Genomic DNA, 26,738 nt, shown 5'->3' with positions numbered 1-26,738 from the left:
AGGCAGGAGCATTCAAGAGGGCATGCATCTTGGGATTTAAGATGTAACCATGTCTGCAAACAAACTCCCCCTCCGCCGCAGCACGTCAGTGTGGGAGAGCTGCTGAAAGCACAAGCGCTCATCTGGTTTTTAGTGTATATGAAAATGAATTTATTTACACAGTAACATGATGCCACAGAGAACACAGCAAAGTACCACAGCAAACCAAAGGGCGGCGCCACCTGGTGACAGAGGGGACCTATCATTGGTAGGTTTATACAACTCCAAAACATGTTAAGTAGAGGTGAAGCTCCAGGAAAGAGCAAAAGAAACAAGGTTTTCAAAAAGAGAGCATGGGCAGAGCCATGGGGAATGAAAGAGAGAGTGGAATGAGGGCTGCCATGATTCAAACCACTGAGAAGGACAACATCTGGCTTCTGCCCTCATCTCACGCCAAAATGCCCGGCATATCATCAACAGAAAAATCCCATCCCAGTGTGTTCACACATCTGCTAAGGGAAGGGATAACCAAGTAGTATTTGGAGCAAGTTTCCTGAAGCAGTGTGGTTTATCTTTCAGAAATGCTACCCTGAAGCCATAGGACTGGTTCAACATTCAAGTTATCATGAGTGCGGACACACACATACTTTCCACACACTACACGGGCAAAGTGGATTTTCCATAATATAATATTTGTAGCAAAATATATGACTCTGTACTTCTGCTAGGTTAGAAAATGTCCGACCTCTTTGGATTCCCTGAAACTTTCTGGATTAGAAAAAAACAACAACAAACATGGAGGCAAATGGATGGGTAAAGGTGAGAAGCTGGAATAAACGTGGAGGCTCTCTGGAGTGGGAAACATGTGATGGAATATCCGGATGCAAGCCCCTGCCGCCCGCCCAGGTGGGGAAAGCTTCTAGCAGTGGCTGACGGAAAAACCTACTCTAATTTCAAACAGCTGTGGAGAGGGGGGTGTTTAATAGCTGTATAGCACCTTGTACATTCTGGGCACTTATAAATATTAAACGGTGGTGATGATGAGTGATAAACACCTCAGTAGGAAGGTTTATAAAAAAATATTACAATTTGTTAAGAAATTTCCCAAGAGTTCTTTAAATAAACCTATGGAAACTACCATATCTCTTTTAAAAAATTCCTCAGCTCTCAGTATTACGTGGATATGATGTTCCCAAGCTGAAGTTTGGGCAGTAGTCACGACCATGTCAATGAGAGAGGAAACAGTTCCTTCTCCTTAAATACTGGGGAACTTTATAATCTGTGCAAGGTTTTCTTCATCATCATCATCATCTTTTTTTTTCCTAATACACAAAATGGACTTGTTTTAAAAAAATAGGTGCTTATTTGAGGATGCATTATTTTATCAGCTGAATACCTGGATGTGGAATGTATGTGAATTCTCCTCCCATGGCATCTGTCATAACTCAACCTCATCACCTAAGAAGCATCAGGCTGGATTTCTTTGGTATAATCTCTACCTAGGATCTTGCACTACACCTCCTGTGGCTTCCCTTATGGCATCATTTTTGGTCCAACGGAATCCCCACTTTCAGCGCTGCCATCAGTGTGGACAGCTGGGCTGCAGTGCGTACTTCAGCAAGAGCGGCACTTGGATCTGTCTCAGCACAGCACTTAGGGCCTTTGAGAATATGAGCTTCAATGAGGTAAAACTAATAACCTGGTTTCGTGGGCAGCCATCCTGTTTACTCATTAGGCTGAACCAGAATCTTTAATCCTTATCAACTAGTGAGGGGAATAAAAAACATATCAGAGTTAACACAGGGAGTCAAGTTCCTCCCTGCCACCCCGAAGTATGCTCATACTTCATTTATACATCTAGAATCATTTGGAATATAGTGCAGTATAATAAGTCCATCACAATTTCTGGAACTAGCCTGTATTTTTTCAGATCACTGCTGGTAACATCTAGGGAAAAATCCTAGTTGCAGGTTATCAGCAAAAACCAAGTTAGGTTACTTCCCAGCACCAAAGTATTCTTAATTCAAATTTGGGAAGCTGAGTGCAATCCTTCTACGCCCTACCGTTTAGTAGGACCCAAAGATCTTTCATGGAAATTTTACAATTCTGGAAACTTTAAAATACAATTTTAGGTAGTTTAACTCCCAGAAATATCATTAATATTTCTAGAGGTTCAGATCTCTTGGCTTAGAGTTTTCTAAGTTCACAAACTTATTCTGAGTTTTGGAAGCACAACTGTCCCCCACTGACAATGAAAGGTTACTCAGAGTCTTAAAATCCTAACAAATAGGTTTTACTTTTAGCCCCTCAACATCAGTAGGCTAGGGAGTGTGGGTGTTTGTGCCCCCCATATATCACACCCGGTTTATCTTCCAAGGGCAAAACTTGAAACCCACTGCCATATTCCTGGCTTCCAATTCAGACTTAGCCTAGGGGTTGGTGGACGTCCTTCCCAATTCTTTTGTTGTTGACTCTACATGTTGCAACTGCTCTTTTCCCCATTCTGCTGTTATTCTTGATGAATTAGCTTCTGGGCATCACACTAGTACACCAAAGGGGCTCTCCTCAGGCTAGCAAAAGAGCCCTCTCACAGCCCCCATCCTTCCTGTGGAACATCTAATTCTTTTCCTTCCCAGACGATATTATCATGCTAACAAGGCACTCTGCTGTACATTCAGTCTTGGTCTTGGCTACTCCAGCCATTGTCCTGTTTCTCTAGTACCCAAATGTGTACGAGAGATTATTCTTGCTCATGTGGCTTAAGGAAAAGTTCCAATGGTGGCTTAATTGTTCAAATTCTCAATATAAATGGAAGAATCTATAGTATAAACTTCAATAGAAGAGAAAAAAATCCAATCAGTATTGAAGACAATATCTTGACATTACTTGAGAAAACAAAGTGCTATACTAGTCACAATCCAAAACTCATATATATATATATAAATATGTATGTATGTCTGTCTGTGTCTAAGGGCAGGATTTCTTTCCAGTTGATGAATGTATTCAAAGTTCCTACTACAATTAAAATGGAAATGTAAAATATTTGTGATAATATGAGACTGACTGAATTTCATCATATTTGGAAAAATATTTGGAGGACCATCTGATGTAAATACTTCTTGCCTAGAAATAGGGTTATTTCACCTATTCTGCTCTAACCTGTAATACCTTCTTCCCTCCCCACCTTACATTCCTTGGCCCTCACTCAGAGAGCTGTTAATCTAGGCACCTGTCTCAGGGAAGCCTGAGTCCCTTCTCTGACTAGTTGGCATTACTCTTTTGCCTTTAACAAATCTGAATATGAAAACAGTACTAAACACATCTGATGTGAAGAGGTGCTCGGTTTGCCAGTGCTATGAGATAACGGTAGTGGAGGGTGTCCATGATTATAATACTATAGAGTTAAAATGAAGAAGACTGGGTCCAAGGCAAAACAGAAACAGAGAAAAAAAGCGTGTCGGGGGGAGGGAGGATACCTAGAGAACAAATAGAGGGACCAGGAAACATTCTTCATTAAATATGAAACCTCATTAAATAGTCAACATTCAAATTTACATGGGCAAGTCACCACGAGAGTGACATTGAGAAAGTGTCTCAATATGCAAACCATGGAGGGGGGCTGCTAAGGGAACGTGCTGGCTGACAGGGTCAGTGGTCTGTGCACTGCCACTTCAGTGTATAATTGGGCAGGGAGTTATGTGCACATGGGCTATGCTAAGGTGAATCGAACACCAGCCTGCTAGGCAAGGTGTGGCCATGTCACAGGACACCGAGACAGAGAGAGTGGACTGCTGGCCTGCAGCGGCATGCCCACTTTGTGGCCATTCCTAGGGGCAGAGCCTTGCACTCTGGTCAGAGGAGACAAGACTCTTTGTGGGCCAACCAGCTCTCTTCCCTGGAAGTCCTGTACTGCTGGCCAGGAGGACAGGCACATGCTCCATATGGAGCCTCACATGTCCCATTCTCTTAAAAAAAAAAAAAAGAAAAAGAAACAAAGAAGAGCACAATAAAATACATTCTTCTCCTTTCTTGATCCTCTTTGATATAGGTGAATCACATGAAAGGTTGTTAATAATGTTAAAAGTTTAGAAATTACCAAAAGGCCACTAACGTGCTATCTAAGTAATACTGCACAATCAGGCTTGGCTTTAACAAACTCTGCACTGGTAGATGAGGGGCCCAGGGCTGTCTCACCAACCACTGCAGAGAACGCATCTATCAACCCTGCCACAGGTTGCTCCCCCAGAGGCCTGGCCTCTACTTCCAGCGTGAATGTACACACACGGGTACATATGTGTACACACTCTCACACTGTCTGAGTGACTCTTGGGATTTCAAGGTTGAAGTAAACAGAACAGATACTCACAGTTTTGAATAAAACACACACACACACACACACACACACACACACACACACACACACACACCCGGTGGAAGGAACACTCATCACTCAGGTCAAATATGTGCCAAGGGAAGAAGGGGAGGGTTTCTGGAGATATTGCTTCAGGTGAAGTTGCAACAGAAACATTGTATATACAGCTAAAAAAAATACATACCAAAATTGCACATATATCCATAGAGGAGGAGCACAGACCCCACGTATGGTGGACAGCTCTCAGCCGCCCACCTCAGCAATCCAAGTTCCCTGGGAGCTGTCCTCCAGAGCCATTTCAGAGGGTCACAAGGAGCAATGTGCCTGTGCACTGGGAGGCAGTCTCTCTAGAAAAGGCCAGCATTCTGAGGAGGAGGTCAGCAGTCTCATCAGCGGCCTTCTCCCCTTCCCCTGCCTTCTGGCCATCCTAATAGCCAGCCACTCCATGCCCTCTAAGGAGACATTACAGCTCAACTGACAGCCGTTTCATGCAGGGCTGTTGTCTACAGCATTTGGTAGACTAGTTAACGCTGGCTACTGACAGAAGGAAGCTGGCCAATTACTGCTCGAGGGAAAACTGTGATCTGGGCACTGGCAGCCCTGGCTGCCAACGTTGACAGCTCTGACAGTAACAAAGAACAGTACTTTAAACTCTGTTCCCCTGATGGCCCCTAGAGAATTGCACATGCAGGAAAATCATCTCCTTGTGTCCTGCCAGCTATTTATAAGATCTGAACTGCACTCCACCCTGCTGAGGCATGGGTGACACCACCTTGGGTCAGCTCTGTAATGGGCCACAAGTGGCCAATAAACCCAAACTTCATTGGCAAGTGGGGAGAGAGTAGAGGTGAAGGAGAATCAGGCAGTGGCAGCAGAGGGGAGACTATTAGGGCCGTCCTCCATGCAGTGCACACACTTATCGATAACAGAAATGAAAATGGGTTCATGACCCAAAGGATGGGATCTCTCCTTGGCCTTCTACTCCTCCTGGAACAAAGGATACAGTCCCCGGAACCAAAACTGAGCTGATGCTAAGGATGGCAGTTCTGCCTGGTAAGAGAGTCAGTTATTGATCCTTTAAAGGAAGAAAGTCTGTTGTGAGAGCTTAGTGGATGATGGTAAGGACTGGTTAACTCTGTCTATTGCTAGTGAGAATAAATACATGGTGTTAAAAAGACAGGGGATGTTCAGAATTATGGAGGAACTGGACCCAGCTCACTGAGTTCAAACCAGAGGAGCTGTCCCTTCAAGGATATGTCTTCATTTTCCCTGCATCTGGGGGACAGTTAGGGCGGAAGGCATTCCCATGGAAGACAGCTGCATGTTTGTGCGGCTGACTTTCTGTGAAGTTAAGAGGGACTCAGCGTCTCACTGGATTTAGAGCTGAGGACAACCTTTCAGAGTAGACTCATCTGTTCATGGATGGGGATGGAAGGCTTGTCTTTCCCCTTTCCTTGAATTCTGTGTGAGTACTAGGAAGGGGAAGTATGTGAGCGACTCGAAGAAGGTGACAATGAAGTAAGAGCAGCAACTCGGACACGTTAACGGGGCTGCAGGATTTTCACGACGCAGCTAAGGGAGTCTGGAGTAGCAAAAGCCAAATACTGAGCACAAAGCCAGTCCTCCAGGCTGACGCCACCTTCCCTGTCCAGGGACTTCTCAGCAAACTTGATCATGAGCAGTGTTCGCTTGATGTCTAGCCAGTTTTGGAGCAGGGCATTCCTCTGCACTGGGCTGGGGGAGGCAGTGAAAGTCTGGAAGAGGCCTTCCCGGGGGCCCCAGAGCAGACACTGGAGGATGCCTTTGGCGCCTGAAATGAGGAGTCGCTCAGAAGGGTTGGGGTTCAGGAGGCAGCTGGCCAGCTGCTGCAGGCCCCGGGAATAGGGGGAGCGGAGTGGGATGCGAGGCAGGTCTGCTCGAGTGTATTCCTTCTCCTTCAGCTCTGGGTTCTCATCGAAGGGGTTGGGCAGGTGCAGCATCTCGTAGATGAGGATGCCTGTCTGGAACTCATCACACTTTTTATACTGGGTGGCTGTGATGATCTCTGGGGCGAGGCGGGACTGGTCCCGGAGGATCTCAGGGTCCACCAGATGGCTCTTCTGCTTGGCTTGAGAGAAGTTGCTTACTATGAGCCTCGTGGGACAAGAAGAGGTGGGGCCGGGCTCCGCAGGCCCAAGGCCCTGGGCGGGTCCCCCGGGCTGGTAGTGGACAAGCAGCAGGTTCTCCAGACGCAGATCGCAGTGAGTGACGTGGTAGGGTTTGAGGTGCTCCAGGCCGGAGCACAGCTGTAAGAGCAGCAGACACACTTGCCTCTCATACATGTCAGGGCTTTTCCCATGCTGCGCTAGAGAGTCTCGCACAAAGTCAGCCATGGTGAGACAGGGAACCTCTCTGGTGATGACCACGACGTGGCTTCTCTGCTTCTTGCTAACGACTGCCTGGCTTTCTTTGTGGGATGACTCTGCTTCAGAGCCAGGCTCTGGGCTTTTTCCATCAGTTCCTCCTTTCACCTCTTCCGTCGCTTCCATTTCATCCTCTTCCTCTTCAGGGGCATCAGGGTCCTCCCAGGGAAGCAGACGTTTAGGAACTTCAGCAAGGAAGTGACCACAGTCCTGCTGGATGTTAAAATGGACAGCCAGACTCTGCCGGACAGCCAAGCTATGATAATACTGCTGCGATTCTTTAGCTTTGCTCTTACAGATCTGTAAGAAGAAAGCAAAGAACACAATTTAAAATGCACACTTTCATAATAAGGCTTATGATGTGTAAAGAAGTGTTACCTGGAAGGTGACTGGTGGGAGTCTGGAGTGGCAAAAGCAACAGTGTTGCAGTGAAGACACAGTGTTAGAGTTGAGTCTTCAGAAAGGGTCTTGGCAATCCTGTGCTGAGTGACAGCAACAGTGTCTACATGCTTAACTTCATGTGTATTATCTCTAGTCCTTACACTACCTCTTCAAAGTAGGCCGAGGACCCAAGAATTAAAAAAACAAACAAAAACCAAACCAAACCAAACCAAACCAAAAAACCCCCAGGGCCACCAGTTTGCAAACCTAAGTCTGTCTAACACCAAAGCTTCCTCTTTCCACGTACCTTGCCCCTCATCTAGAAAACTGAACAACAAAAAGTCATTTTCCACCTGCTTTCTGTGGAGGTTTACAGCCTAGACTTATATAGCAGCTCAATAAATGGCTCATAAAGCAGGCCAGAATATCTTATTATATCACTGGTCAGGACAGTGACATACAATTGGCCATGTAAACTGTGGATTTTCCTAACTTTTTAACGAATGTCATTGTGATGGTCACAATTCAGGCACTCCTGGTTCACTGGCAGGGTAGAGATGAAAGAGTGACAGAATCGTTGGTCTCAGCTAGTCAGAGCAAAACCAACATTTCAATGGCAGGAGTCTGAGTTTTACACTTTCTCTTAACAGGCCTCACTGAAGGCCTAATATTCAAGCAATAAGGCCTCTTAAAAAGACCTTAAGTGGTTACGGATCAAGGAGGAGTTGCTTGATCAAAAACATTAGCCAAGAGTTCTACATACTAAAACAACTATTGTATCTGGTCTTAAAGGGTTAGAAAAGCAAAAAGTAAATAAAGTCACCCCTAAATGGATTCTCCTCATGATATGATATGAGAGGTTGACAACGGAAGGCTGAGTCTCCAACACCAGTTCATAGATCATAATAGTCTGGTCCAGACAGATCCTCCATGACCCTGGGAACCAGGTACACACCTGCTACTCTTCCTCCCCAGCAGGAGCACGCTACCGCATCTCACAAACACCAAAGCCTCCCAGCAACAGGTGCTCTGTAGTGTTTACATTTGCCCGTTTATTGCAGTAACACAGAAATGCAAATTTTAAAAAGCTTTTCTAGTCATTTCTATTTAAAAAGAAAAATGTACATCTTAGGAGGACGCTGATGGGTTCTCAGTTCAGAGAAGCAGCATGCTCTGATTTCCATTCAAATAGATATTTTTTAAAAAGGACCAAAGGCAAAGGAGTCTCAAGAGACAGGAACATCCTTCTCTCATTTACTGTATTTATACATATTTATTACAGTTAGAGACTTGATATGAGTGATTCAATGCCACACACACACGTGTGCACACATGCGCGCACACACACACAGGGGTCTGAAAACGAGTTTCTTCCAGTCTTCTACCACCTACCTAATAAGTTTGAGGGCACAGTAAGCATTTCTTCTTTAAGCAAAATTCTGGTCTTAAAACAGAGATATCCCCAGACTGAGTTCAAGTTCAAACATATATCTTTCAGAAAGTATTATCTTTGGAAAGCTCTCAAAGTCTCAGCACATGGAGTATAATATATAATCCTATATGCTCATTAGTCACAACATGAATTCTTTCTATACTGTACTGTTGGCAATATTTCATATTTATATGTCACTAGGTATTTAAAAATCCTATACTAGTCATCACTTAGTTGTATGGGAGTTAGATCCAGGACATGGTACCATTAACCCCATTTCCAGTTTTAATAATTTGCTCAATATCACACTCCCTGCTGGAATGAAAGTTCAAAGGTCCCAACTCCTCAGCCTTTGAAAAGTCAATCAAATACCACTGAGTTTGGCTGAATTAGACTGTGTAGTTAAACTCTCGCAGTCATCCTATAGAAAGGACACTCACCAAAGACTTGAGAGGCCTAGAATTTAGCCTTGCTACTAGCTGTGTAACCTTGGGCATTTCTCTCAATTTCTCTGGGTCCCAGTCTTTTTAATAAAGGAGACAATACAAAGAATACTGAAACCTACTTCACAGGGCAATTATGAGAATCAAATGAGACCAAGTATGTAGAGCATATCTGTAAACTACAAAGCTGTACAAATGTAACATTCATAATGACTAAAACAGTTAACAACTTGTAAATGTTAAAATGATGCATTATAGAATCCTCATATTTTTTCGAACAAAGAGAGCAAGATAGAAAAATGCATCTTTCTTTTGAGTCTGAGAGCCACTAGCCCCAGCAGGGAGGCTCTCTGACCACAGGTTTCAAAGACGGCAGCTAAAGAGGGACCGTTAAAGTTTCACACCTCCCATTTTGAGTTTATTTTTGTGTATGGTGTTAGGGAGTGTTCTAATTTCATACTTTTACATGTACCAGTCCAGTTTTCCCAGCACCACTTATTGAAGAGGCTGTCTTTTCTCCACTGTATATTCTTTCCTCCTTTATCAAAGATAAGGTGACCATATGTGTGTGGGTTTATCTCTGGGCTTTCTATCCTGTTCCATTGATCTATATTTCTGTTTTTGTGCCAGTACCATACTGTCTTGATTACTGTGGCCTTGCAGTATAGTCTGAAGTCAGGGAGCCTGATTTCCTCCAGCTCCATTTTTCGTTCTCAAGATTGCTTTGGCTATTCAGGGTCTTTTGTGTTTCCATACAAATTGTGAATTTTTTTGTTCTAGTTCTGTAAAAAATGCCAGTGGCAACTTGATAGGAATTGCATTGAATCTGTAGATTGCTTTGGGTAGTAGAGTCATTTTCACAATGTTGATTCTTCCAATCCAAGAACATGGTATATCTCTCCATCTATTTGTATCATCTTTAATTTCTTTCATCAGTGTCTTATAATTTTCTGCAGACAGGTCTTTTGTCTCCTTAGGTAGGTTTATTCCTAAACTCTTAGAGGAAAACATAGGCAGAACACTCTATGACATAAATCACAGCAAGATCCTTTTTGACCCACCTCCTAGAGAAATGGAAATAAAAATAAACAAATGGGACCTAATGAAACTTAAAAGCTTTTGCACAGCAAAAGATACCATAAACAAGGATACCATAAACAAGACCAAAAGACAACCCTCAGAATGGGAGAAAATAGTTGCAAATGAAGCAACTGACAAAGGATTAATCTCCAAAATTTATAAGCAGCTCATGCAGCTCAATAACAAAAAAACAAACAACCCAATCCAAAAATGGGCAGAAGACCTAAACAGACATTTCTCCAAAGAAGATATACAGATTGCCAACAAACACATGAAAGAATGCTCAACATCATTAATCATTAGAGAAATGCAAATCAAAACTACAATGAGATATCATCTCACACCGGTCAGAATGGCCGCCATCAAAAAAATCTAGAAACAATAAATGCTGGAGAGGGTGTGGAGAAAAGGGAACACTCTTGCACTGCTGGTGGGAATGTAAATTGATACAGCCACTGTGGAGAACAGTATGGAGGTTCCTTAAAAAACTACAAATAGAACTACCATACGACCCAGCAATCCCACTCCTGGGCATATACCCTGAGAAAACCATAATTCAAAAAGAGTCATGTACCAAAATGCTCATTGCAGCTCTATTTACAATAGCCAGGACATGGAAGCAATCTAAGTGTCCATCAACAGATGAATGGATAAAGAAGATGTGGCACATATATACAATGGAATATTATTCAGCCATAAAAAGAAATGAAACTGAGTTATTTGTAGTGAGGTGGATGGACTTGGAGTCTGTCATACAGAGTGAAGTAAGTCAGAAGGAGAAAAACAAATACCGTATGCTAACACATATATATGGAATCTAAGAAAAAAAAATGTCATGAAGAGCCTAGGGGCAGGACGGGTATAAAACACAGACCTACTAGAGCATGGACTTGAGGATATGGGGAGGGGGAAGGGTAAACTGTGACAAAGTGAGAGAGTGGTATGGACATATATACACTACCAAACGTAGGGTGGATAGCTAGTGGGAAGCAGCCGCATGGCACAGGGAGATCAGCTAGGTGGTTTGTGACCACCTAAAGGGGTGGGATAGGGAGGGTGGGAGGGAGGGAGACGCAAGAGGGAAGATATATGGGAACATATGTATATGTATAACTGATTCACTTTGTTGTACAGCAGAAACTAACACACCATTGTAAAGCACTTATACTCCAATAAAGATGTTTAAAAAAAAAAAAAAAGTTTCACACCTCCATGCCAGGTCAGCCCTGACAAACAAGGCAAGATCAACAGCATGTTCTGATCTAAGACGGGCCAACCTAAGGCTAAGAGAGAGAGAATTGTTTTGCCCAACTGTAGTTTTCACTATGCCAAGTTGCACTGAAAAAAACTTGCCACCTTGTGGTTTGGCTTTAGAAGCAGAGATGATACTCTAATTGTTATTACTATTCTAATTTTATCTACACACACACACATTTATACAAGATATCCTAGAGCTTTGTGAGTAGATAAGAGCATGGATCCTACAACAAGAATTTATATTTAGCTTCACAGATCAACTTGAGATAAAAGTTCAAAGTGATTTACAAAGAAGAAATGATAAACTGTCCAGTCATTTTGGATGCTCTGAAGGAAAATGGTCTGCCTAAATAGCCAAGCTGAGGAGCTAGCACTTCCTTATCTCTTCATCTTATAATATGTAGACAGGCTGGAGAATAATGGGTCACTCTAGCTGTAAGGAGAAAGGGAGAAGACTGGAGTATGGAAGAGGAAAACAAAATACCAGGACTTTTGATTGGCTCATAACCATGAGAACAGTTACAACCAAAACACAGACCTATGGAGATTTCCATAATAGGATTTCTCATATGATGAGTATCTCATAAATCTTTATTATGGAGCCTGCGATGATGTTAATTTAGGTAGGAGTATTATGCTATTCTATGTACCACATAGTAGTCATTTTTCAAATATTAATAACTTGACTCCTTTAGTTTAAAAAAAAACAACTCAAAATGACCTGACTTCAGATGATAAATTTCTAGTCCAAAAGTCATTTCAGAAAACGAGCCACTCTTTCCAGAACAAATGGACAGGGTTCTTCCAGCTGGTTGTTGTTTTTTTCCTTCTTCCCTTACCCAGTATTTTCTCTAGCAGAGATCAAAGTAACTTCTTCTTGGCTTCCCATTTTTATTTACTTTTCTTGAAAGGAATTCACACTCCTTCCTTACAAAGCGTAGATGGCTTGAACTGAAAGATCCACTCCTCAAGAAGAATGATTTCCACAGGACTCCTAGGCTTCACAAAATTTTGAAATAGGAACAAAATTGGAGCTGGAATGGTCCCATATCTTCATGTAAGAGTCCTTTTTGTAATGGGAGAAAAATCATTTCATATTTGTTTTGACTATGTATGGGAAAGCCTATTTAAAATGCTGCCAATTTTGACAGACTGTACTGTGTACATTTTCTGAATGGGGAGAAAAGCCCTAGGAGAGCCTGAGCCACAGTGACACTAGAGGGAGCTGCAACATCAAGATCCTGGAGTCATTTGCATGGAAACTGCAGCAAGAGAACAAAACCAGGCTGGTGAAGGTTGAACCTTGTAAAATATGCCATAGGTCCTCTTTGTGGATAAGTTCTTGGTTCTGTGAAGGTGGCAATGCCTAATTCATGAAAAGGGAACACTTCGTGTGAGGAGAACAAGCAGGAAGGGACGCCCATCTTGGGCACAGTGACTCTTGCCTCTCTGCCCACTCACAAGGCACACCTTCTGGAGCTACTTCTCCAGAGGAAGCCAGAAGAACATCAAAAGGGACAGTCAGCCAGCTGGTAGTTCCACACCCACCAATGTGGACAATACACTGTCACAAAAACAGAGGTTTGAGGGAAACTGAGCACTTGTCTGAGTTAATAAAGATGAGTGAGAACAGAGAAGGGGAAGGAGAAATATTGATTCCTATCAATTGTGCATTCAAACAAGTATCCGACAGCTCCTCAAGCTTGCTATCTGTGGAACACAGCATCCTGAAGCAATCTGGCCAGAGCCCCTAAATACAGTGGGATGGGGGACTCCTTAACCACTGTTAAATCATCTGTTGGAAAATGGGGGAAAAAAGGCTTCCAGAATTAGAGCCAAATTAATCTCTCTTGAGACCTTCTTAGGCCCAGGTCAAAATATACAACACTTAACACAAGCCTGATCTTAGTGGGGAAACAGAGCTGACAATGGATCCTCACACACAACCTGAGAAGTTTAATTCCAAACATTCATTTCAGTGCAGGAGCTCATTTTCTGTGTTGCTCATGGCAACTACGCTGCATATCTTTGAGGCAAATTTGCCATTATAAAGCATTTATGTTTGTTATAATAATCTCAACCTAGATAGCTAACTTTAAAAAAGTAGACCATGGGAGGCTTTGACTGTAAAGCCTCATTAAAAGCAGCTGGGAAGGAGAAGACAGTATTATGTGTCTAATGCTACTGAACCTTTCAGAATGCCCACGATGCCTGGGACCTGTAAAGAGGGTGTACATCTTGCTGCCCTTTCAGTATTGGGGAGTGGAATAGATATTCAGTTTAAGGCAACAAAGTAGGGAGGTGGGGGGAAAAGGTGGACATTTGGCAAAACAGGATGGCTATGGAATAAATCAGTTGTTGAATGGGGAGTGGTATTATCTGTTCTTACTTACTCTACCTTCCTCCCAAAGGCTTCCTGAAATGCTGCTGTTTGAAGGGTCTGCTCTCTATACTCTTTTCTCATTGACATACTCCCTTCAGTAAGCTCATGGCTTCAGCCATCTTGATATACTGCTGGCTTCCACATCTACATGTGCAATCCAAACTTGTCTCTGAGCTTCAGACTTATCTATACAACGGCCTACTTGATTTCTCTCCATGTATGCCCCATCCTATAGATGGATGCCTTAAACTTAACATAACCAAACCTGAACTTTTCCCCACCAAATGCCCTGTTCTTCCAGTACGCCCTCTATTGGTGAATGGCTCTGTTATCTGTCCCAACATCTAGATGAGATATGAAGTTCACTCTGGATTTCTCCTCCATCTTCATTCCCTGCATCTAGTTAATTACCAACTTCTACTGATTTTGTTCCCATATAACTTTCAAATTATCCTCTTTTCTCCATCTCTGTGGCTACCACTCTATCATTTGCTGGTCTACTACAAAAGATTTCCAACTGGTCTCCCTGCCTCTCATGTGATTCCCCTCAAATACACCTTCTACGTGGTCACGAGAGCCGCCTTTCAAGAAAAAAAAAAAAAAAAATTGGATAAACGTCCTCGTGGTTCCTCATTATCTTCACAGGATAAAGTCCTGGCTTGGCCTCTCTTTCTAGTCTTATTTCTCATCCCTCTTCTACTTTTGCCACACTGAACTACATGCAGCCAGAGCCCGACTACTACCCTCCAGGTATTCTCTCTGATTTAGGCTCCTCTTCTCCCCTCATATGCCTGAGGGATTCCCACTTATGTTTTTCAAAGTCATCACATGCATCATGTGTGTCAAGGAGAGAAAGTGCTATATACCTTAAACCTCCTTTCGGTTTCACCTGCATCTCATGTACATGTCTCTATTATTACAGCTATCACATTTTTTTGTGTGTCTGTCTTAAGAGCAGATATTTGTATCTTTGGGTTCCAGCACAGAGCAAGCCACCTAGTGCATGCTCAGTATGTCTGCACAAATACTAAGAAAGGTGACATCTGACCTGGTGTAGCCATAAGGCTTATTTACTCAGAACAGCTAGAATATATGCATAGCTTTTATTAAACACATGGAAGTTGGCAAGGTGATGAGGAGGGGGCAATGGCTGACAAATCTGGATAATAAACACTCATGACCTGACTACACAAATGAGTAAAATCTGAACAATGAGGACTGTCTGCTGCCTTGGAGGCTCAAGGGTTTTGTATTGCACAAAACCACACAAAACGACACTGTTCTTCAACATTCCATTCAATTTTCTCTTTTCCCCAAAGAAAGCAATAATTACAAAATACAGGACTCTTCAAAAATATTCTACATTAGCTTTTATTTTTCTATTATGGGCCCAGTCGGCCTAGTATGCCTTCAGCTGATTTTCACTTTATCTGCAGGGATTCTCATTTCCAGCTCGCACTATGCACTTTACAGTTCCTCAGTGAACTTTAAGTGAGATGGATATTGTAGGGAATGAATGACAGAGGGACAAAAATGAGAAACACTGAAGATCACACACACACTATACCATCTGTGGTATTTTGTCACATTATCCAAAAGCACAACTCCATACAGGAAAGAGTATAGAATGAAAACTGGCAAATTCTAAATTGATATCCATTATTTGGTACAACCTCACTCTAAGAATACAGGCTGATCACTGACTGACCTCAATTCCTTGATCTGCCCAGGAGGAGTACTGCTTTACTTGCTGCTAAGACCTATACACACTCAGTGCTGTTACAAATATATTCAAAATGGATTAAGTGTTTAATATATAAATGCTGTCTGGGCCCCAAGTACTCAGAACTCCACGCTTTAGGAATCTGCTATGAGACCTGTCAGGTAGGCCAGGTATTTTACAGCTTGAATTGCTGTAAAAATATTCACATGCCCAAAAAACATTTTGGAGTCTAGAAGAGAAATTCAAGAAGGCAACTGTATAAGATTTTACTATTTTATTTGTGATTTGTACTCATCAAATCTTTTTATGCTCCCACTCAGCATATGGATCAAAAGAAAATCACCTGTAATCACCTGTTTCTGAGCCAGTAATTTAGGCTGACAAAATGACACCTAGGATGATCACACTAGAGAAACTGAGGCAAGCACAGTTCAATAACCTGCTGAGTGCCCAGATTAGGAATTCACTTAATTTGAATCCCAATTTATAATTCCCATCTATGTCCTCTCACCTCATTAATTAAAGCTATGGCTCTCTTTTCCTACTAGACAATTCCTTTTGATTCTAGGTTTACATGAGTACTCCAAACTTCTCCTTTCTAAATCAATTTCCAGTTGAGACTTTAAGGCACTTCTGTATCCATTCAGCAGTTGAGACTTTAAGGCACTTCTGTATCCATTCAGCTCTGAAATAAAGTGGACACTGACCTAGGATGGCTATGAGTCTGTAGAGCTGGCTGCTGGTCAATCACTTTCAGTGAAGTTCTGACGCTGGGCATATTTGTGTTGAATTATGATAATGAAAGTGGTTTCCTCTATAGCTTTTTCTTTGTCACTAAGCCAGTAATTAATTGCCTGATCCTGCAGTCTGAACTAGTTGTAAATTCCTACCAATCACAATTATTCCTATTAATGCTTTTTCATTTAGTGTCTTGCTTTCTCAGCATCCACCCAAATACGATGAATGGAGACTCCAGAGTCAAAATGCAATAAAAGATGCTGGTCTCCACAGTTCACCTCTACTTTATTACAAGCTTTTAACAAGATTCTTGACATAGCTGGAAGAAAAGAAGCTGCTCCAGTGCTGTAATAGGAAAGTGTACATTTTCACTGAGCTTTGTGTGCTCTATCCCTGAGAACAAAGACCAGGACTACTTTCTTTTTTTTTTTTTTTTTTTTTTTTTGTGGTACGCGGGCCTCTCACTGTTGTGGCCTCTCCCATTGCGGAGCACAGGCTCCAGACGCGCAGGCTCAGCGGCCATGGCTCACGGGCCCAGCCGCTCTGCGGCATGTGGGATCTTCCCGGACCAGGGCACAAACCCGTGTCCCCTGCATCGGCAGGCGGACTCTCAACCACTGTGCCACCAGGGAAGCCCCCAGGACTACTTTAAAAAGAGAAGATACCTAGTACCACAGAGTTGGAACTACTAGAAAAATAAGTCAGAAATTTATACTTTTTGCTTATAAAAGATTTTCATCAGCTTCCTCGAGGTAATTTCATCAATTTCTCATGTGGTCTCATATAGCAGCATTTGCTATAAAATGATCTCATGACAACAGTGAAAAAAGAATGTCCCACTGACATTGAGCCCTAATTTACCAACTGTCCACCCTGCTTCTAGGCAAAAGGCTATCATTTGTCCATTCAGAGATAACACTGAGACACAGCAGGGTCCATCTATTGACTCAGGTATGATATAACAGGACAAGCTCCACGTAGGAATAAGGAGGTAGCCTGCCATAAAGCTAATGACGATATGCAAAAATAATTGTTCTTCTCTGTTCTCAGTTCCTTTCTGTGTAGAATGACGAAGGCCCGCCCTTCTAAAGTTGATGAGTGTACTTTGAAGACTACATGTTTGGTCAGTGGCTATCCAGATTCTTTGAAAGGTGGCAAAAGCAAGGTGGATTTTATTTAGAGTAGGGAAGTTAAGGGCTGGAGGCCAGCCAGCGTGCAGCCACAGAGACAGATGGTCCAATCTACGGCGTGGTGGCTCACCAAATGGTGACGAGGGGATAAAAGGAGACATGAATAACACAGAAACAGGAGTTGAACGTTAAATATTGTCTGGGAATCAATTTGGCCTTTCCTTCACCAAAACACTTAAAAATACGCTGTGCTCACTGCCTCCTCAGCCTCCCCGTTCCATATTCCCACTAACTCACTGCATTGGATATCCACTTCCACTAGTACCAAGATTGTATTTTTTCTGAGGTTTACCAGAGATTCAACTCCTGCCTTCTCCTCATTCCACTCAAGCCTTCTGCAATCTTGGACTCTGATCTGTGGGCCCTTGTTCTTTGCTACACCCTCTCCGAATCTTCCTGCTTTAGGTCACTTAGCTGTGTGGGCCTTTTCCCAATTTGCAGACTCTACCACTACAATCTCATACATTCCCACAGTTTGAACTAAATCAAGTTTATGAGAGAACTAGGTAAACTTGACCTCCCTTCTGAGTACCGAACTCACATTTTTGTCTGGTTACAGGCTTTCTCTTGACTTGGCTATCTCATGGGCATGCTCCACAGAGAGCTCATCTTTCTGGGTTTTCTGATTCATATTTCAGTTAATGGCATCACCATCCTCTTGGGGTTGCTCCTCTATGAAATCTTAGCACAGTGCCCTCATCCTACATCCAGCCATGCACGAGACATGGTCGACGGCCTGCCTCAGCTCTTTCACTGCCTGTCCCTTCTTTTCCATGGTCCTATTTCAGGATCTCTTTCTTATTTACCTGGACAATTGCAATAGCATAATGACTGGCTTCCCTGCTTCCGATTCTTCCGGACTCTTCCACTGCAGTTTACTTCCGAAATCATTAATCTTATGTCATCTTTCTGTTTAAAAATCCTTAATGGTTTCCCACAAAACACAAAATAAAGCCTAACCTCTTAAACTTGTCAATCAAAGCCTCTAAATTTGGTCCCAAATCTTTCCATAGCTCAATTTTCCACTATTCTCTCCATGCACTGTATTCACCCCTAAGAATAGTGTGAAATGGACACTAGAGGCCCTTTTTTATTGGCCCTGAGGTAAGTGTTAACAATGACTTCTTTCATTCATTAATCTTTATTTATCTTTACATCTCCACACCACTGTGAACCTTTATTATAATGTCTTGTTTAAAAGTTATTTATGCCTTTGTCTTTCCCATTGGAATATATGCTCTTTGAGGGCAAGGTTTTTGTCTTATTCATATGTATTTCTGTATTCTGTTAAATGTGATATAACAGAGATATCACAATGTTTTATACAGTAAATGTTTCCTGAAAGGTCAAGAAATATTTATTGAATGCCCATTATGTACATGTGGTGCAGTGGATAAGATGCTGCACTCCCAATGCAGGGGGCCTGGGTTCTAAAACTGTTCATGGAGCTAGATCCCACATGCATGCCACAACTAAGAGTTTGCATGCCACAACTAAGGAGCCCGCCTGCCACAACTAAGACCTGGTGTAAATAAATAAATAAATAAATAAGAAGATCAGAGAAGAAAATTCACAGAGCTGGATTCTTTAAGAAAATAGAGGTGTTTTCTAAGTACATGAGAAGAGAGTGGTGAAATAAATAGCTACCATTTACTGAATGCTTATTTTGTGTCAAACGATGCTCTGAGCACTATATACCTCTCTATGTACATATTGACTCTTGTGATTTTTCACAATGGCTTTAAGAAGAATGAAGTTTTCTCTCCATTTTACAGATAAAGACACTAGGCTTAGAAAAGGCAAGTAACTGGGCCAAGGTAACACAGCTAATAAGCTGCTAAAGCACAAATTTAAAGCTTAGTATCAAATGATCCAAAACCTCCAATTCCTTAGCTTTTTCAATGAAAAGACATTATGACATCATTTTTAAACAAAATAAAAACTGCCTATAATCCTCAGCACTCTAAATTTAGAAATTATTTGCATATTACCATTTTGTAGGTCAATTTTTTTTAAGTTATGGTCATAGTATTTGGTATTCTGCTATTTTAATGTGACATTTTACAAAAAATGTTTTCCACGATTTTATACAGTCTTCATGATGACCATTTTTAATGGCTGCAAACATTCCATTGGGCTGACATACCATAATTTATTACATTGTTTCCTTAATATCAGGCACTTTGTTTCCAATTTTTGGCAGTGCTAAAATTCTGAGGGATTGTAACATTAGTAGCTTTCTCTCATAATTTTAAGGAAAGATATTTATGACTTTGAAGGAATGAGAAAGAAAATATCTAAGTGCAGAGCCTATCAAAATATGCTCAGGCTAGTGCCTAATATTAATGAAGAATAATAGTGAGTGACAAAAGAATGTTGAGAACTAATTTTCCATTATTGTTAACAATAATAATGCAGTTTTATTATATTTTATATATACTTCATAGCTTACAAAAGCAGTTTCACTACATAAACACATACACATATAACAATTTTACAAGGTAGGAAGGGCAGTGAAAATCAAGAGCGAGTACATGACTTGTTTGGGAATACACAATGATAGATTCAGAATTTGGACTCATGTCAGCTGACTACTTTTAGTTGAAGACCGATACAATTCATATATCACACTGAATGAAAAACAGAATAAAGCTATGAACTGAACTGTGTCTTCCCAAGATTCATATGTTAAAGCCCCAACCCCCAACGTGACATATTCTCTCCCCCACTCTCCCAAGCCCTGACATAAGGACACAGCAAGAAGGTGGCTGTCTATAAGCCAGGAATAGAATCCTCCTTTCCAGTCTCCAGAACTGGGAGAAAATAAATTTCTGTTGTTCATAAAGCCATCCAGTCTATGGTATTTTGTTATGGCGGCCCAAGCAGACTAAGACCTTGTTACTGAGAAGTGGGGCACTGCTGTAACCGATACCCAAAAATGTAGAAGTGGGTTTGGAGTTGGGTAGAAGCTGGAAGAGTTTTAAGATTCACAATAGAAAAAGCCTAGATACTTATGAACAGACTGTTGCTAGAAATATGGACATTAAGGGTGATTCTGGTGAGGTCTCGGAAAGGAGGAACATATTATTAGAAAATAGAAAAAAAAGGTGAGATTTCTAATAAAATGGCAAAGAACCTGGCTAAACTGTGTTCCAGTATTTTGTGGAAGGTAAAACTAGTGAGCAATGATATTGGATATTTAGCTGAGAGACTTCTAAATAAAGGGTTAAAGGAATGACTTGTTTCCTCTTGACTGCTTATAGTGAAGTGCAAAGGGAGAAAGAACTGAAGAAGGAATTGTTAAGCAAAAAGGAACCAGGGCTTGAAGATTCAGAAAACTCTCAACCTACCCACAGATTGGGAAGGCCGGGAGGAACCTGCTCAGTGCCTCAGGGGTAGGCTGCCCTGGCAGAGAGTCACGTGGGCGGGGCCCCTACAAAGAGCCAAAGGATCAGGGTGCCCAGCAGAGCCACAGCGGTGATGCTATTATCTCAGTGGGCCTGGAGGGCAGAGTAATGAGTCAAAGAGGATTATTCTTGAGCCTTAATATCTAATGGAATTTGCCTTGCAAGGTTTTGGACTTGCTTGGGACCCATCATCCTTTCCTTCCTTCTGATTTCTCCTTTTAGAATGGGATTGTATATCCGATCCTTGTCCGCCACTGTATTTTGGAAGCACATAACTTGACTAGTTTCATAGGTTTACAGTTGGAAAGGAAATTTGTCTCAGGATTTAACAGACCCTGAGTTTCACACATATCTCATTTAGATAATATTTAGATGAGACTTTGGACGTTAGACTTCAGAGCTGATGCTAGAATGAGTTAAGACCTTTGGGGCTGTTGGGATGGACTGAACATATTTTGCATGTGTTAAGAACATAAATTTTGGGGGACCAGGAGCAGAATGCTATGGACTGAATTGTGAACCCCCCCAATTCATATGTTGACATGTTAACCCCCAATGTTACTATATTTAGAGATAGGGCCTACAAAGAGGTAATTAGGGTTAAATGAGATCACAAGGGTGGGGCCTTGATATGGATTAGTGTCCTCATAAGAGATACTAGACAGCCCCCACCCTTTCAGCCATGTGAGGACTTAGGAAGAAGGCAGTCACCCGCAAGGCAGAAAGAGAGCCCTGACTAGAAACTAAATCAGCTGGAACCTTGATCTTGGACTTTCCAGCATTCAGAACTGTGAGAAAATAAGTTTATGTTGTTTAAGCCATCCAGTCTTAGTTTTTTGTTTTTTTTTTTTTTGCGGTACACGGGCCTCTCCAGTTGCGGAGCACAGGCTCCGGACGCGCAGGCTCAGCGGCCATGGCTCACGGGCCCAGCCGCTCCGCGTCACGTGGGATCTTCCCGGACCAGGGCACGAACCCGTGTCCCCTGCATCGGCAGGCGGACTCTCAACCACTGCGCCACCAGGGAAGCCCCAGTCTTAGTATTTTGTTACGGCTAAGACAACACCCAAAGTTAAGATCTTAGTACCCTATCACTGCAGTGCACTTGTATTTAAGGGGTAGTATCCTTTGGTTTTCAAATTGTTAAATTCTAGCACCAACTTCCTTTTGTAACTTTTTTTTTTTTTTTTTTTTTTTTTTTTTTTGCGGTACATGGGCCTCTCACTGTTGTGGCCTCTCCCGTTGCGGAGCACAGGCTCCAGACGCGCAGGCTCAGTGGCCATGGCTCACAGGCCTAGCCGCTCTGCGGCATGTGGGATCTACCCGGACAGGAACACGAACCTGCGTCCCCTGCATCGGCAGGCAGACTCCCAACCACTGTGCCACCAGAGAAGCCCTTTTTGTAACATTTTAAAAGACCCTTTAGTCTCTTCAACAGACATAGAGAACAAACTGTGATTGTGGAGTTGGCAGGGGGTGCAGGGTGTGGGGTGTGGGATGTGGGTAGGGGGAGGGAGGGATGGACTGGGAGTTGGGGGTTAGTAGATGCAAACTATTACATATAGAATGGATGGACAACAAGGTCCTACTGTATAGCATAGGGAACTATATTCAATGTCCTGGGATAAATCATAATGGAAAAGAATATAAAAAAAGAATGTATATATATATATATATATATATATATATATATATATATATGTATAACTGAGTCACCTTGTTGTACAGCAGAAATAACACAACATTGTAAGTCAACTATACTTCAATTTAAAAAAAAAAGAGAGAGAGAAAGACAGTCATACCTGTTAAGCTACTCTAAATTCCATTAGTATGGAAAGGAATATTTTAAGAAGACAAACAGTAAAAAGTTGCTTGTGTGAGCCAACTGCTGGTCTTGTTTGCTTATCTCTGCAAAGGTAGGGTTCACAGTGTGCTAGTAGTTTATTCCTTTAAGGTTGTACTATCAACTGGATCCTTCTACAAATGCCTAGAGGGTCTTCAAAGAGACATTTATAGTCACCATTTAGTGCAAAACATCCTTTCCCAAACCTGCCAACAACTCTCAGTATATAACTACTTGCCACCTGTTCTTTGGAGATTGCTTTTGCATCATTACAAGCAAAGAAATCAATACCAAACCATTGATTTGGGAAAGAGACAAGATTGCACAGCAATAATACATAAAGTTAGTCAAGCCCTACTTCTTAGTTGTTTTGAACAACAGATAGTTCAATGTCCCTTTCTGAAATAGGTACTCATCTTGCTTGCATTGGCGATCTTGTAGCAATACAGGCCCAAGATAGATGAGGCCCCATAACTCCAACCGGTATAACAGCTCTTGAATGCTACACAGAATCTCAAAATGCCTTTTTAGACTCAACAGTAGTGTATTAACTCGAATCTAGATCCTCTCTCTGCAGTTTACCCCTCAGTTTAATTTAAAAAGTGTGGGCTGGGGCACAGGGTCACTCTGTGAGTGTCACCAGAGAGTGAAGTGGCTTAGGTGCTGAAAATGCAGGGAGCAGCCAGCTGAAGGTCTGGTGCAAATATATATTCTGTCTTGATAGACAGGCAAGACCAATCATTTACCTTATCCATTAATGTACTAAGACACCATCTGGTCTTTCTAAGCCAAATTAACACGTACAAGTCCTTTAGATATGTTAATTAGTTTTGAACCAGTGAACAGAATCAGTAAAAAGGGACTATGGGAAGGGAGAACACTACCTTAAGTTACACAGAGCTTTATGTTTTTAGAAACTCTTTCACATGCATTATCTTACTTGACCCTAACCTCAATCCCACAAAGTAGATGGATCATTGCTGTAAACATCTGAAAGAGGAGGAAACTGAGGCTCAAAAGATTGTTGTTCTCCTAAAATAATCTAGGGAAGAAGCTAAGGGATAGTGAAAGAAGTGAATACCAGGGGCATTTTGTTCTCTTTTAGCCAAATGGCCCCATAAGATGGGTACCATTATTATTCCTTTCTAAAGCTGAGGAAACTGAGACTTAGAATAGCAACTTGTAACAGAGCTACTAAGTGGCAGAGTCAGGATTTGAACCCAGATTTTTTGGACTTCAAAGTCCATGCTTTATTTATTACATTGATGAAGCCTATGGCTTACTGTTACAGTGAATGTAATTGCTCAAGAATTCTTGATTTTAAGAGTTTTAGCGTTCTTAAAGAAGTGGGTTGTCTGGTATGGGTGATATACATTTAAGGAGTTAATATGTGACATAACAGACAAAATGTAGGCTATGAAGTCAGAGAGATCTGTGTTTAAATCCTAGCTCTACTAATTGCTAGCTGTGTGACCCTAAGCTTTATTCTCCTCATCTGTCAAATGGATAAAAAGATTTTAACCCCATGAAGTCTAGGTGAAGATTAAGTTATATAACACTAAAAAGTTCCTGGTACATCAACAAATATTGTTTACCTTCCTCTATAAAAATGTTTCTCCAGGAAGCAGAGGAGTTAGAAAGCAGGGATAGACAAGGGTCTCTTATTTGCTAGAGGATAAAGACAGAAGTATAGAGTGGAAGGCACATAACAGACCTCATTTGTACAGGAAATCTTTGCAAACAATCACAGCTCAAGTATCACCTACTTCAAGAAGAATTCTCTGGCATTGAGAGTCTGGGTTAAGGTCCTTCTAAGCTCCCACAGAATTCTGTTTACTTCTATCTTATCATTCAGTATACTGTGCTATGTCTGTCTCTTTACATATCTGTTTTCTCCTCTAGATAATAAGTTAACCTCTCTTCTACTACAATATCTGGTGTAAGGTAGATGCTCAATAAGTTTTTGCTGAATGGAGGAATGAAGAAAAAAAAAATAAAACCAGACCCATCTCAATAACAGTGTGTTGGAGAAGATTAAAATCAGATTTATAAAATTTTCTTACCTTGACTGCATAGTTATTAAGTGGATCTTTTGCATATGAAGCTGTGTAGTAAACTGCATCGCCTGCCTCACAACATGGCTTGTCACTGGTTAGCCTGAAGTCTGACCAGCTGTCTACCCCAAAACGGAGCTGGTCTTTCTGCCCAGCCATGAAGAGGTCTTCACATTTAATAGCCAGTTTCTTCAAGGCATCTGTATGAAGGCTTCGGATTTTACCCACTACTTCTTCACGATTCTCAAGTCCTCGATAAAGTGCTTGTCTCTGTGGCTTCTGGATACTCCGGCCCTGTCTACAAGAGGGACCACGCCGGCTGGACAGGGACTCTGTGCTATTGGAAAATCTATCCTTAATACTGAGAGTGGTTAAGCTGGAGATGCTGTTTGCTGCTGAGGGCACAGGTCTCTCCTTGTGCAAAGGTCTCTCCAAGGAGTCATAAGACTCAATGTCCAGTCCCTTGAGTTCATAACTGATTGAAGAGCCAGCACTGCTGGCATCCCAGTTTGGGTCAATATCATAGGTGGGATTAGCCATGACACAAAGAGTAGTTTCCAGGGATTTCTGGAGGTCTTTGGAGATTGGCTCTGTATTGGCTCTTATGATCATTTTCTTTGGCAGTGGGGGTGGTGTAGGTTGAGAAGCATTAGGTGCTTCTTGGTCTGTTTTCCCACCAAAGGCAATGGCATCATCCAAAGCTCCCTTAGGCTGCCGTGGATGCTTGGGAGGTATCATGGCTGCTCTAGATTGCCCTGTATTGTTTTAAAATAAAGAAAGAAAGGGAAAAAAAAGAATAATTAAGTAAAGTTTCCATTCTTGTTACATAACTGAAACTTAAGCAGAAATAAGGGAGGTGGCCACAAGAAGTCAATGCTTTAGTCCAAAAATGGTAAAAGAAAACAAAGAACAAATAGCTAAATTTAAAGGTAAGAGTTCGAGACTTGATGGAAGCAACAAATGTGAACAATGTCTCCATATTTCTTTGCCATAGGAACAGGGCAATGGGCTTTGTTTTCAAGAAGGAATTCATATTCTCCACTCCTGGCCCCAAGAGTGCTGTATTCCCCACTCTAGAGTACTAACGAGTGACAGACACTCAAATAACTGTACTGTGACAGAACAGAGATGATAGTATTTGTGGATAAAAAAAAATTACTTGGGAGCATTATTAAAAACAATTGGGATTAGCAAATGAGACCGCTAGACTGGTGCTCAGAAGATACTATTCTATTCTTTTAACTTTGTTCCAAAGCTACATTGTATTGTATACAGCACTTTTCATTCTCCATCCAATACATATGAATACAATTTCATAAACCATGTTATTTCACTTCACAACAGAGATGGATTCCAGCACCACTTAAACTGGTCTATGTATAAGATCCCTGAGATTGTGGTAAGGGGAACCATGTATATGAGCAGTCAACTGCTGTTTCAAACATCATTCACAAACTCTTACATGGTTCTGTTTTATTTTGGGGGGCATATAAACTGTGATTTGAGAGATGCTACTTTTGAAATTCTCTTACAACAAGCCCTAGTTACAGGACCAGTCATCTTTGTTTCCTTTCTAGAATTTATGCTTAGAAGAAGATAAAATGCATAAGTATGTGATCAATGACACCTTCAGGACTTATTGTATAATGGGGAAGGAGCATTATTTTTTTAAAGATAGAGAAATATACCATGAAAGTTTAATAAAAGCTATTAAAATCAGTAATGTTATTAAAATGAAATCTCCACTCAATATTTCAGAGTTAGAGCATAATGCTCTGTTATGGGTGGAATTATGTCCTCTCTCCCAAAATATACTGAAGTCCTAACCTCTGGTACCTGTGAATGTGACCTTATTCAGAAACAGAGTCTTTGTAGAGGTAATCAAGTTAAGATGAGGTCATTAGGGTAGGCCTCAATCCAATATGGCTGGTGTCCTTATAAGAAGGGGAAAATGTGATATAAAGACAGACACACAGGGAGAACACCATGTGATGACAGAGGCAGAAACTGCAGTAATGCAGTTGCAAGCCTGGGATGCTAAGGATTGACAGCCACCA

At 41.7% G+C, this 26,738-nt stretch overlaps 1 protein-coding gene across 15 annotated transcripts in view; it reads right to left on the bottom strand.

Moving 5' to 3' along the window:
• Window positions 1-126: 126 nt before the first annotated feature.
• PEAK1 (pseudopodium enriched atypical kinase 1) overlaps window positions 127-26,738 on the bottom strand; it is a 308,208-nt gene continuing 281,596 nt past the window's right edge. For all 15 annotated transcript variants that reach the window (XM_067029393.1, XM_067029392.1, XM_067029391.1 and 12 more), the window contains 2 exons: window positions 24,691-25,436; window positions 127-7,053 (listed from right to left, as the gene is read on the bottom strand). In XM_067029393.1, coding sequence (XP_066885494.1) covers window positions 5,893-7,053; window positions 24,691-25,436 — 1,907 coding nt within the window. In that variant the 3' untranslated portion in view covers window positions 127-5,892. The remainder of the gene's footprint in view (window positions 7,054-24,690; window positions 25,437-26,738) is intronic.

This window comes from Kogia breviceps, chromosome 3 (genome assembly GCF_026419965.1).
Source record: "Kogia breviceps isolate mKogBre1 chromosome 3, mKogBre1 haplotype 1, whole genome shotgun sequence".
NCBI lineage: Eukaryota > Metazoa > Chordata > Mammalia > Artiodactyla > Physeteridae > Kogia > Kogia breviceps.
Note: the sequence above shows the minus strand (reverse complement) of the source record. Positions and strands in the feature narration are given on the sequence as shown.